At 39.3% G+C, this 12121-nt stretch overlaps 1 protein-coding gene across 3 annotated transcripts in view; it reads left to right on the top strand.

Annotated features, from left to right (window-relative positions):
• The first annotated feature begins 1814 nt into the window (after positions 1–1814).
• The window catches only part of rap1gds1 (RAP1, GTP-GDP dissociation stimulator 1), a 25057-nt gene continuing 14750 nt past the window's right edge, over positions 1815–12121 (top strand). For 2 of the 3 annotated variants that reach the window (XR_008573771.1, XM_054799801.1), the window contains exons 1-9: positions 1815–2227; positions 6194–6301; positions 6385–6507; positions 7421–7546; positions 9493–9639; positions 10352–10480; positions 11204–11329; positions 11751–11894; positions 11964–12095. Coding sequence is in view for 2 of the 3 variants with exons in the window: in XM_054799801.1 (XP_054655776.1) it covers positions 2224–2227; positions 6194–6301; positions 6385–6507; positions 7421–7546; positions 9493–9639; positions 10352–10480; positions 11204–11329; positions 11751–11894; positions 11964–12095 (1039 nt within the window). In the remaining variant the exon portion in view is untranslated. The remainder of the gene's footprint in view (positions 2228–6193; positions 6302–6384; positions 6508–7420; positions 7547–9492; positions 9640–10351; positions 10481–11203; positions 11330–11750; positions 11895–11963; positions 12096–12121) is intronic. The other variant, XM_054799802.1, reaches the window with a different exon arrangement.

Here is a 12121-nt window from a genome sequence, read left to right as displayed (position 1 = left end):
TATGTGAGAGACTTCAAGAAAAGACTCAAACATGCCTATGAGTTGGGGTCAGGAAATGCTGAAAAGAGGCAGCTATTGAATAAAAGGCGTTGGGATGCTAAAGTGACTGCTCTACTATTGGAAGAGTCCTGATCAGGAACCCGGGCCTCTGAAAGAAACACAAGATCTCTGACAGGTGGGAAGCAACTGTTCATGTTGTTGTTAAACAGCCTGATGAGAGCATCCCCATCTATGTTGTCAAGCCTGAAGAAGGTGAGGGCAGAGAGAGAGTCCTGAATCGTGACATGCTTCTTCCATGTGGGTTCTTACCTGCATCACTTAGAGAGGATGAGAGGGACGATGGGGTGACCAATCTCTTGTGGAAATTGACATGGAACGGGAAGCCCATGACACAACTAAGGATGTCCCTGAGCAAACTATTTATCCATCACAATCTTCTTTGAATCCTGATGCCCCGGAGTTTTGTTTAGACCAGGGAAATTTGTCAGATGTGGCTACAGTGGCTAGTCCAGCCCTGTAACAAGTTAGGCCTCAAATAAACACAGTACCACCAAAGTAGCTCAGTGATTATCAGCTTGGATATAAGGCTTAATCGCAGACAACAGTTTACAGTATGTCCCCCAACTCAGCAGACATCGTTCCAGTTTCCTTATATCTTTGCAACAGCAAATTGCTGGGTTAGTGCAGTTGTTAGCCAGTGGCAGTGACGGGGACGTCACATTTTAAGCAGGGGAGGATGTAACCCAGCTGTTTGTGTGATTAAAAATGTTCAGGGATTAATGCCACCATTACATCATTTCAGTATTATTCTACTAATTCATTTAACACATTTGTCGTTTTATTATAATTGTGTGTGATTGGCTTAAAAAAAAGTATTGACATCATTACGACAGTTTTACGACAGTTGTCAGTTGGTTACCATGGTGGCCCTGGTGAGAGCTGCACAGGCTCGCATATGGTCAGACAGTGTATAGGAGTGCGTGTGTGCTAGGCCTGTCTGCTCAATACATCACCGCATGACACTGTGCTGTTTTCCTGGATGCGAGAGGCTGTTGCTGTTCCCTGAGGCCATAGTGGAGGAAGAGGACACCAGCTACCTCCTCGGAGCATCCCAGGCACCCCATCATACACTCACTTCGTCATACATACAAAGCACATAGTTTTACAGACTTTTTATTTTATTTATGCCGGCCAGCAATCTTTAAACTGTGCTCAGAACAGTTTAAGGGACATTTGTGACAGATTTTGTTTTTGTTTTATCTGGAAATCTGGGCCTCGCCCCCGGGCAGCTGTCACCACGTCTCCATTTTTTGGAGCCCCTGACTTTGAATTGTCCTAATTTTTAGGCACTCCTGCCTAAGCTTGACCGACAGCACCAAGGTCCCTCTTTGGCTCCAAATGACACCTTTTTTCAACAAAAAAATATCTAGTATATGTTAACAATAGTGGTTTAAAAGAACAGGTTGAACAATTAAAAGTCTACATTTGATAGAATTGGGAGTTAACCATAAAGCTTTCGTTCGACTTGAATAAAACGAGTGTCATTGTCATTCATTGTCTTTCACTCACCACTTCCTCGTCTACAAGTAAATGTGTTGCACATACAGTACATGCCTGTATACACACCATCAGTCTCAGACTCTCTTTGGAGTCAATTTGAAGTGTGTGGTTATGATGGGCTATAGCTATACATTCAGTAACTGCTAACGTTTGCAGCTAAACTTTGCCAAATTGCTATTATTAGCTGACAACGATCATAACTAATGCGCATGCGTGTATGTTATGCGGGGCGTGGCTCGGGACGTTGGAGCAGGAAGTGTGTAATGTATACACATTCGAAAAGTTAGCGTCCCCCATGCAATACCTAACCAGCCGGACCTTTAAATAGGCTCATATTGTTTAAGAAGAATAGTCGCCGTTTATGTGAAAATGAGAGGGCGACCGAGGTGTTAAATACACTTTTACGTAGCGGGTGCTTTTATTTTTTTTACAGGAAGTATTCGATACTGAGCTGACTGGAAGCCGCGGATAGCCGTGGATGCTAACAGGCTAGGCTAGCGAACTCAGCGACCAACTTCGAGGGGCGTGCCGAGTCGACCCGATCAGATCCGAACCGAGCGGAGTGAAGCTCAGCTCTCTTGCCTTTTTCCCCCTGAACAACCGCACTGGAGAGCTTCAACACCCCCACTACCGTCTATTCCCTGGTGCAAACATCCTGTCGAGATGGGTGAGTCGCCCATGCTAGCTAGCTTAGCATGTTTTTCCATTCATTCGGCGTTGACAGTGTATGGATCGTTCAAACAACTAGCTGCAGCTATCCCTCTACGTGAATCTACGTGAACACTTAAATTCAACATAAAATAAAGCTCCAGTCATTCATTTTCTCTCACGGTGTCTCTGCTATAACGTGCTTTTAGTGATGGGTTTAGTGCATCTGCATACACAGGGTGGGGTAGCTTCCCCTCTTGCTTTCGTCTTCCCTTTATCGTAAGTAGTATCATTATTGTTGTTATTTGTATCCCTTTATTTTAATGTTTAATTGAGGTTCCATCTTCTGAAATGGCAGCGGCCGCCTCGGTGCTGTTGATGGTGCAGATGGCACTCCATCTTTAAATTACAGCTGTTATGCAACACAAGCTGCAAGCAAGCAGCCTGGTCCTGTTGCTTCTTCTTGCAAACACTCACTTGGTTATTTATTTATGCTGACACATGTGTTCCCCGGTAAGAAATGCTTCAAAATGATGATGGCTGTTTATTTGTTCAACTGCAGACAGTCCCAGATGTCTATTCCAGGAAAGGCAGGCTCTCATTGTGCACAAATGTGTTTTTATCCATTGTTAAATAATATATACAACTATTGTGTTATAAGTGTGCAGTAAACTATATTTACTGACATTTTTTAAAATAAAATATATTTATTTATCTGGAGGAATACAAATAAATGCAAAAATATTGTTTTAATCAACTGCATACCAGGTGTCTTTTAGGAGAGAAACGGGCCTTTACTGTGCACAAATGCATTTTCATAGGTTTTTCACAATTCAAATATTGCATCAATATATTGTTATATATGTTATATTCACGGGAATATTTTTAATAATATTAATATAAAATAATATTTTTTAGGTATTTATTTATTTTGAAAATAATGCTAAAAATTAATGTTATTATTCCATAATAATAATAATCAATTGCAGAGAGTTGCTACCTGGCTTCTACCGGGGGAAAGGGGCCTTTTTTCCAGCTTCAAATGTGCATTATAATATACTGTCACTTAAATACAAAATATGAAAATAACAGTATTTCATTTAATCAAATATATCTTCATTTAATACTTTTTAAAAATTGCATTATTAAGGCTATTAGGTGGGGCTGTTTTTATTTAATGTAATATTTATTTAAAGTGAAAAAAAAGCCAACTGCAGAGAGTACCATCCAATCTTTTTTTATTGGTCCGTGGCAAATTCTAAAAGAATACTTTAAAAAAAACAACAACAGCAAAAACACTGTAAACAGTAATTTTCTAAGAATAAAGTCAAAAATTTAAGAGAAAAAAAGTTGTAATCAAAGAGAAAAAGTCACAAAATTACCAGAATACAGTAATGTTGTAACATTATGAGGAAAAACACCATCTTAATAGCATAAAGTGGAAATATTAATAAAGTTTTTTTTAATGTTAAAGAAAAAAATGGTTTAAAGTCGTAAAATTATTAAAACAAAGAAAACAACCAATAAAGTTGTATTCTTTTGGAAAATTAGGTTGCGGGAAAAAGTAGTAGAGTATAGAGTCAAAATATTATAGAAAAAAGTCATATTCTAATGAGAAAAAAAGTCACAACTTATGAGAATAAACTAGTAATATTACAAAGAAAAAATAATGTAATTTTTGTAGCATAGCGTTGAAATGTGTTATGTTATAAAAAAAAAATCGTAATATTATGAGAAGCAAAACAAAATAAAGTTGGAATTTTTGGAACATTAGGTCGGGGAAAAGTTATAATATTATGGGGATAAAGAAATTAGAAAAAGAAAATATTTAAGGAGAAAGTTTAAATATTTGGAAAAAACTACAGCAAAAATGGGGAAGAAAAGAACAAAGATGGAAATTCATACTAATAATAAGATTTTTCACCAATATCAGAAAGCAGTTTTTTATTGAAATATATATTTAACATCTTAGCATAACTACATGTGGTGCTTTACAAAATATCAAAGTGGCCCTTTCACTTTCATTTTTCACTGTGTGGCCCTCCCTGGAAAAATTAGGACATCCCTGCCTTAGGGGTAGGCATTTTAAATTGGTAATATGATTTCAAAATAAATACACTATGTCTCCAACTTACGAACACAATTGGTTCCAGACGACCATTCGCAAGTCTATTTGTTCGTAAGTCGAACAAAAGGTAATATTACCAATGATATAGGTACTACATGTACGTGTATACATATACAGTATATGCGTATGTATGTATGTAATATTATGGATGTAGTAGTAATATTAAACGAGGATAATTAGTGAAAAAAACAATAATAAAAATGATATAATAATACGTAATGATAAATGTTATTTACCTTTGAAGAGGAGTGGTCGAGCATACGTCGTTGTGGTGGAGGAGGAGATATTGGGAAAAAAAGGACAAATGGTGGTGGTGGTTAGACTCTTCTAAAAGAGGTAGTGTTCTGTGGGTGGTGTAGAATTAAGCAGGCCTATTAACTCTTCATAAACTTTATTTACCAGCTCTGCTGGGTTGTATCATACAGCTACAACTTAGCCGTCCTCTCTCTCATCTTCCTCTCCTGTTGGTCCCATTATCTCCGAATGTTCGCAAGTCGGATGCTCGTAAGTTGGGGACCTAGTGTACTTGTATTTAATATTTCCCCAAATGTAATAATAAACAAATAATACTGATTAATTGTTTTATTAAATATTAAAAACAATATTTTTGACCCCGACTGCCAAGTGTCCACGGATGAGGCATCACTTGCTAAAGTTGCTGATTGGGGAAGGGTTTTTCAGGGTTTGCATGACACTGTACCCTGTTGCGCCTTTTCTTCTGAAGATAGCGCACAATTCCCTGAGAAATATGTGCATGTTGTTTTAATATTTCCTTTTAAGGAAAGTACAGTGGAACCTTGGTTTGCGTGATTAATTCGTTCCTGAAGGACCGACTTCGAAACGGGTGTAACCCAAATACATTTTCCCGATAAGAAATAATGTAAATACAATTAATTCTTTCCAGAAAGCCAAACATGTGAACACAAAATATGTTTTTTATAGTTTTACAATTATAGTTTGACATGCGGAAAACAATTGGAAATGCATATAAATACATATAAAGTGGTGTGAAAAGTGACTTCCCCCTAAACCTAATAACTGGTTGGGCCACCCTTAGCAGCTTCGTGATAACTTGCAATGAGTCTCTTACAGCGCTGGGGAGGAATTTTGGCCCACTCATCTTTGCAGAATTGTTGTCATTCAGCCACATTGGAGGCTTTTCCAGCATGAAGCGCTTTTTTAAGGTCATGCCACAGCATCTCAATAGGATTCATGTCAGGACTTTGACTAGGCCACTCCAAAGTCTTCATTTTGTTTTTCTTCAGCCATTCAGAGGTGGACTTGCTGGTGTGTTTTGGATCATTGTCCTGCTGCAGAACACAATTTGGTTTCAGCTTGAGGTCACCAACAGATGGCCGGACATTCTCCTTCTGGATTTTTGGTAGACAGCCTTAATGTTCGTTTTGTTCAGCAGTGGTTTTGGTCTTGGAACTCGCCCATGCAGGCCGTGTCTTTCTTATGGTGGAGTCATGAACTCTGACCTTAATTGAGGCAAGTGAGGCTTGCAGTTCTTTGGATGTTGTTGTTGGGTCTTTGTGACCTCTTGGTTGAATCATCGCTGTGCTCTTGGGATCATTTTGATTGGCCAGCCACTCCATGTTTTCGCCATTTGTGGATAATGGCTCTCACTGTGGTTCACTGGAGTCCCAAAGCTTTAGAAGTGGCTTTATAACCTTTTCCCGACTGATAGATCTCAATTAATCTCAGTTGTTGTGTTTTAATTTAAAGAAATCATGAAGGCGGGCAAACACTTTTTCACACCACTTTATAATGTACGGTACAATAAAATATAATGTCAGTGTCTTTTGATCTCCACCTTCAGCTTTCCAGATGTTTTTCTTATTGTTGGTGTTCCAGATAACCTGAGTGACGTCCTGGAGAAGCTGAAACTTGCGTCGACGGACAGCACGTCGGACAGCGTAGAGAGCTGCCTGGACTGCCTGCTGAAAGCACTCATCAACAATAGTACTTTTTTGTTTACTTTTTCCATTTTGATGCACTTATTAACGCTAACTTTGTCCAAGTAACGACAACGGTGTTCTCTCCAGACACAGAGACTAGCGTGAAGATCCAGGAAATGGGTGTCCTTCCTCTGCTGCCCACCCTGCTTTCCCCACAGTCATCCTGCACCCCAAAAGTTGCTAACATCATCGCGGAGATGGCAAAAAACGGTAACAATTTTATTGCCAACATTTCAATTTTGCAACAAAAAACTTTTAAAGGAAAACTGTACTTTTTTTTTGGAAATTTGCCCATCATCCACAATCCTTATGTGAGACTTAAACACACGTCTTTGTCTTTTCTGTGCGTTCTAAAGATATAAAAACAGATAAAAGGCGACAGCTAAGAATGCACATAATGGGATGCAGCTATTCCACCTATAAAGCCTTCTGAAAAAACTTCCAAAAAGCGGCAACAATGCTCCATTTGCGTAATGTGAACTGCATATTAACCAAGCTACAGTGACATTGTTATGATTGTGGTTATTTACATTGTTACATCGAAGAACTACTCTACTGGCATAGTGACACCTCGCGACATCACACCGGCTAGCTACCAGCTGGCTAGCGACTAGCTTCACAACACATGTGCTCACCTGTAAGGCCACTACCAAAAGGTAACGCTACACATTGGAGCTGCCGCCACCGCTGCTGTGTTTTTGTTTTTGAGTTTGGAAAAGTTAACGCTAGGTGTAGGCGTTCCTTTCTATGTTGCTTTGTGAAATCAATGCACCCAGGAAGGAAGTTCCGGTAATGCTTAAAACAAGCAAAGTACGGCAAAATACCGTAATTACATGTTATCATGAATGTGCCTGTTACTACATGGGCATAGCATGGATATAACACCATAAAACCTTGTTGGAGGTTTTTGGAGGTGTTTTTATAGCGGTCTTTGTAGGCAGAATAGGTGTGTCCCATTACATGCATTAATTACCTGCCTCTTTTAATCTGTTTTTATGTCTTTAGAACACACAGAAAAGAGAAAGACGTGTGTTCATGTCTCACATAAGGATTGTGGATGATTGGCAAAATAAAAAAAAAGAGCAGTTTTCCTTTAACTGCTAGCCTGTTTTTTTTTCCGTAGAATTCATGCGGAGTCCCTGCGTCGAAGCTGGTCTCATCCCGCCTCTCATTCAGCTGCTCAACTCCACCGATCAAGAGGTTCTGCTTCAGACAGGACGTGCCCTTGGCAACATCTGTTATGATAGTCGTAAGTAGGATTTGGTATTGTTGCAAAAACACTGGGCCTTAATGGGCATGAGGCTAATTTTGAGTGCATGTTTCCACCACCTGATTATTATGAGCATGGTGTGCTTTGACGTGTGAGTGATATTTTCATGCAAACATTTTTGTGCGTAGAACACAGGTCGTAATTTTATTCTGGTATTTAAAAAAAAATCTACAAAATGTCTCTCCACATACAAACATGTTCACCGGCTGTCATACGCATATTGGCCAATCAGAAGCCTGAAAAAGCTACACAGCTGACTTGACCGTGCATTATAGGGCCTCTATTCATCAATGTAGTGAGATATTAGATGTACAGATTCGATTTTTGTAAGAGTTTGCCTTTATTCTCGTAAAATTACTGCAGTTTTTTTCCATTTTTGTTGCTGTTGCTTTTATTTCCAACAACAAACAAATTTAAATATTAGTCCATAAAAACACAACTGAACACAAAATGCAGTTTTTAAATTAAACTTTTGATTATTAAGGGAGAAAAAAAATCCAAACCTACTTGGCCCTGTGTGAGCAAGTGTCGGTCATCCAAAGAACGTCAGGCCTCTTTTGCCTCAGTTAAGGTCAGTGTTCATGACTCCACCATAAGAAAGACACTGGGAAAAAACAGAGTTCCAAGACCAAAACCACTGCTGAACAAAAGAACATTAAGGCTCGTCTCAATTTTGCCAGAAAACATCTTGATGATCCCCAAGACATTTGGGAAAATACTCTGTGGTCTGACGAGACAAAAGTTGAACTTTTTGGAAGGTGTGTGTTCCATTACATTTGGCATGAGAGTAACGCCACATTTCAGAAAAAGAACATCATACCAACAGTAAAATATGGTGGTGGTAGTGTGATGGTATGGGGCTGTTTTGCTGCTTCAGGACCTGGAAGACCTGCTGTGATAAATGGAACCATGAAGTCTGCTGTCTATCAAAAAATCCTGAAGGAGAATGTCCGGCCATCTGTTGGTGACCTCAAACTGAAACCAACTTGTGTTCTGCAGCAGGACAATGATCCAAAACACACCAGCAAGTCCACCTCTTAATGGCTGAAGGAAAACAAAATGAAGACTTTGGAGTGGCCTAGTCAAAGTCCTGACCTGAATCCTATTGAGATGCTGTGGCATGACCTTAAAAAGGCGCTTCATGCTGGAAAACCCTCCAATGTGGCTGAATGACAACAATTCTGCAAAGTTGAGTGGGACTAAATTCCTCCAAAGCGCTGTAAGAGACTCATTGCAAGTTATCACAAACGCTTGATTGTTGCTGCTAAGGGGGGCCCAACTAGTTATTAGCTTTAGGGGGCAATCACTTTTTCACACAGCGCCATGTAGGTTTGGATTTTTTCTCCCTTAATAAAAAAAAAAGTTTCATTTAAAAACTGCATTTTGTGTTCAGTTGTGTTGTCATTGGCTAATATTTACATTTGTTTGATGAAGTGTGACAAACATGCAAAAAAAAAAGATATCAGGAAGGGGGCAAACACTTTTTCACACCACTGCCTAACTTTTTTTTTTTCTCTGAGATTTACGTTTCATTTGAGTAACTGCGTTTTAAAGTCAGATTAAATTGCTGCCTGCTTGTCGAGGTTTAAATGCCAGCTGTCGCGTTCTGGTGTTGGAAAGCTTGGTCGTCTGAATCCATCGGGATGTCATATGTTTGAACGAGGCTACAACATCTGGCACATTTCATTCTTATTTTATGTGTACTTTTAAACATTTTATTTCTTCTTTTAGCACAGGCTAAAGGCTTCCTTACTTGTACTCAAGATTAGAGACTCTTAAATGCACTTTTCCTGGTTTTTATTACCCTATAAAATAATAGTTTCCCATGTATTATTCATAAAATGTTCTGGTTATTTTTCCCACATTATTATTTTCCCTTCTTTTGTTTGTGCTTGATTTGTGTCCCGGCCTCTTTTGTTTTGCAGATGAGGGCAGGATTGCGGTTGACCTGGCAGGAGGGGCTCAAATAGTAGCTGAACACATTAAAACCCTCTCCCAAAATACCCAAGTGGCAAACGAGAAGCTCTTGACAGTCTTTTGTGGCATGCTGACGAACTATAGCAATGATAATGGTAATAATGGCCGACATCTAGTATGATAGCACTAATCAGCGGGCTATTCTCTCCTTATACACTCTAAAACTTTGCATTTTTTCACAAACACAAGAGTGTTTTTTGCTGTTTTTGTTGCCATGCTTTGCTATTTTTTTCAGCTTTCCCTTTGGTGGAACTGTCGATTAATGTTGAGGGACTTTTTTAAAACAAATAAAGCCATTAGCCTGTCACGTAAAAAGACCCAATATGTTATAATGATGATCATTTGAAGTAAAAAATCAAAATGTGAACTAAATATGAATACACATTCATAGATTTGTTAAATGTTATGAAATATTAAAATATTATCATATGACATATGAATGCAGATGCCTCTGATATCACATTAATTATTTACAAAATATTTAATATGTTAATATTTTTGTATTTTAAATGTTGTCAATTTAATTAATTAGTCCGAAAATATTGCTTTAGAAAACATTTATTATTGACTCTTAACTGACTTAATTGGCTTAATAGGAAAATTGATACATTTTTTTAAATGGCAATATCTGATCATTAAGTCTTGTTTTGTGGTGGTTTTATTTGACTTTTGAATGTTTTTCCTTCCTTTCCAGGTGCTCCTAATATCCTACTAGCAGTCAGATGCTTATGCTCATGCTAACAACAACAAAACTGCTCGCTGTAATTGTTGCTGTTGGTTCATTTTGAATTCTTTTTCTGTCTTTAGATTCCTTACAAGGTCAGCTGATCAGCATGGGTGTCATTCCCACCCTGGTGAAGCTCCTCGGTGTCCATTCTCACAACACTGCCCTGACCGAAATGTGTCTCATTGCCTTTGGGAACCTAGCCGAGCTCGGTGAGTCGTTAGAGTTAATGACTTTTTTCTTTTTGCGTTTTTTTAAATGATGGCAAGTGGCAGGTATCATACATTAGATTAGATGTATGACCAACTAAATAATGCATGTGCTTATTATATACTGATTTTATCCATCCGTTTTCTATGCCGCTTATCCTAACTCGGGGTCGCGGGGATATGCTGGAGCCTATCCCAGTTTACTATGGGTGAGAGGTGTGGCACACTCTGGACTGGTCGCCAGCCAATGGCAGGGCACATATAGACAAACAACAAACAACCATTCACACTCACATTCATACCTATGGACAATTTAGAGTCGCCAATTGACCTAACATGCATGTTTTTGGAATGTGGGAGGGAACTGTAGTACCCAGAGAAAACCCACACACACGCACGGGGAGAACATGCAAACTCCACACAGAGATTCAAATCTAGATCTTCACGATCTCCGGCTGTGTGGCCAACATGCTAACCACTAGGCCACTGTGCGGCCTACTTGTTTGAAATTAATTTGATCTAATTGTCTTCAATCAAATTTATTTATTCATACTAATTTCATTTAATTGTAAAGTGGAACTTGCTTAAGTAACTCCCTTTTATGTCAACAACCCGTCTTTGTCATTCAACTCATCAAGCTCCGGTCCACCGTGTGTACACACACACACACACACACACTATTCTTAGTATGGCTTTAACAAACATGTCTTCCATTTGTGCCTCCAGAGTCGAGCAAAGAGCAGTTTGCATCCACCAACATTGCAGAAGAACTGGTTCGCCTTTTTCAGAAGCAAACGGAGCACGAGAAGAAAGAAATGATTTTTGAGGTTTTGGCTCCTCTGGCAGAAAACGGTAAATATTATCATTATTGTTACGATACACAAAATTCACGGTTCAGTTCAATTCGATACGTTTGTGTTATGGTTCGATATTTTTTTTTGATACAAAAAATAAATGACCTTGCCTTTTTTAATTTGAATTTTATTGAAATTGCCAACATTTGTCAACATTTTCAGCATGGTGTGAATGTGAGAGGCGGAGCTCAGTGGCTCTGTGCTTGACAATGCAACCTAAGCCAGAGGACTTGATCGCAGATGCACTGAGCTTTCAGCACAGAGCGCCATCAGAAGTTGATAAAATAAATATGAAACTGCGTATTGTTCAATACAGGGGTCACGGTTCGGTACACGTGTACAGTATTGAATGGTTCGATACACACACGTATTGTTACACCCCTAATTGTTATTATTATTATTATTGTTGTCCTGTCCAGACGTGATCAAGTTGCAGCTGGTGGAGGCAGGCTTGGTGGAGTGTCTCCTAGAGGTGGTGGCCCAAACTGTGGATGGAGACCGAGAGGAGGATGTGGCCCAGCTGAAGACCGCCTCTGACCTCATGGTGCTCCTGCTGCTGGGAGGTAAGGGGGTTCATAGTGTCCACAGGGGGCGTCCTTGGCACGATCATGTCATTTGACTGTCTTGTCCAGATGAGTCCATGCAGAAGCTGTTTGAGGGCGGAAAGGGGAGCGTTTTCCAGAGAGTTCTCTCCTGGATACCGTCTCATAACCACCAGCTGCAGCTTGCTGGTGCTCTTGCTATTGCTAATTTTGCCCGTAACGGTAAGATCTGGCTTTACGTTTCTGCT

Source organism: Dunckerocampus dactyliophorus, chromosome 15, assembly GCF_027744805.1.
Source record: "Dunckerocampus dactyliophorus isolate RoL2022-P2 chromosome 15, RoL_Ddac_1.1, whole genome shotgun sequence".
NCBI classification, from domain to species: Eukaryota; Metazoa; Chordata; class Actinopteri; order Syngnathiformes; family Syngnathidae; genus Dunckerocampus; species Dunckerocampus dactyliophorus.
Note: the sequence above shows the minus strand (reverse complement) of the source record. Positions and strands in the feature narration are given on the sequence as shown.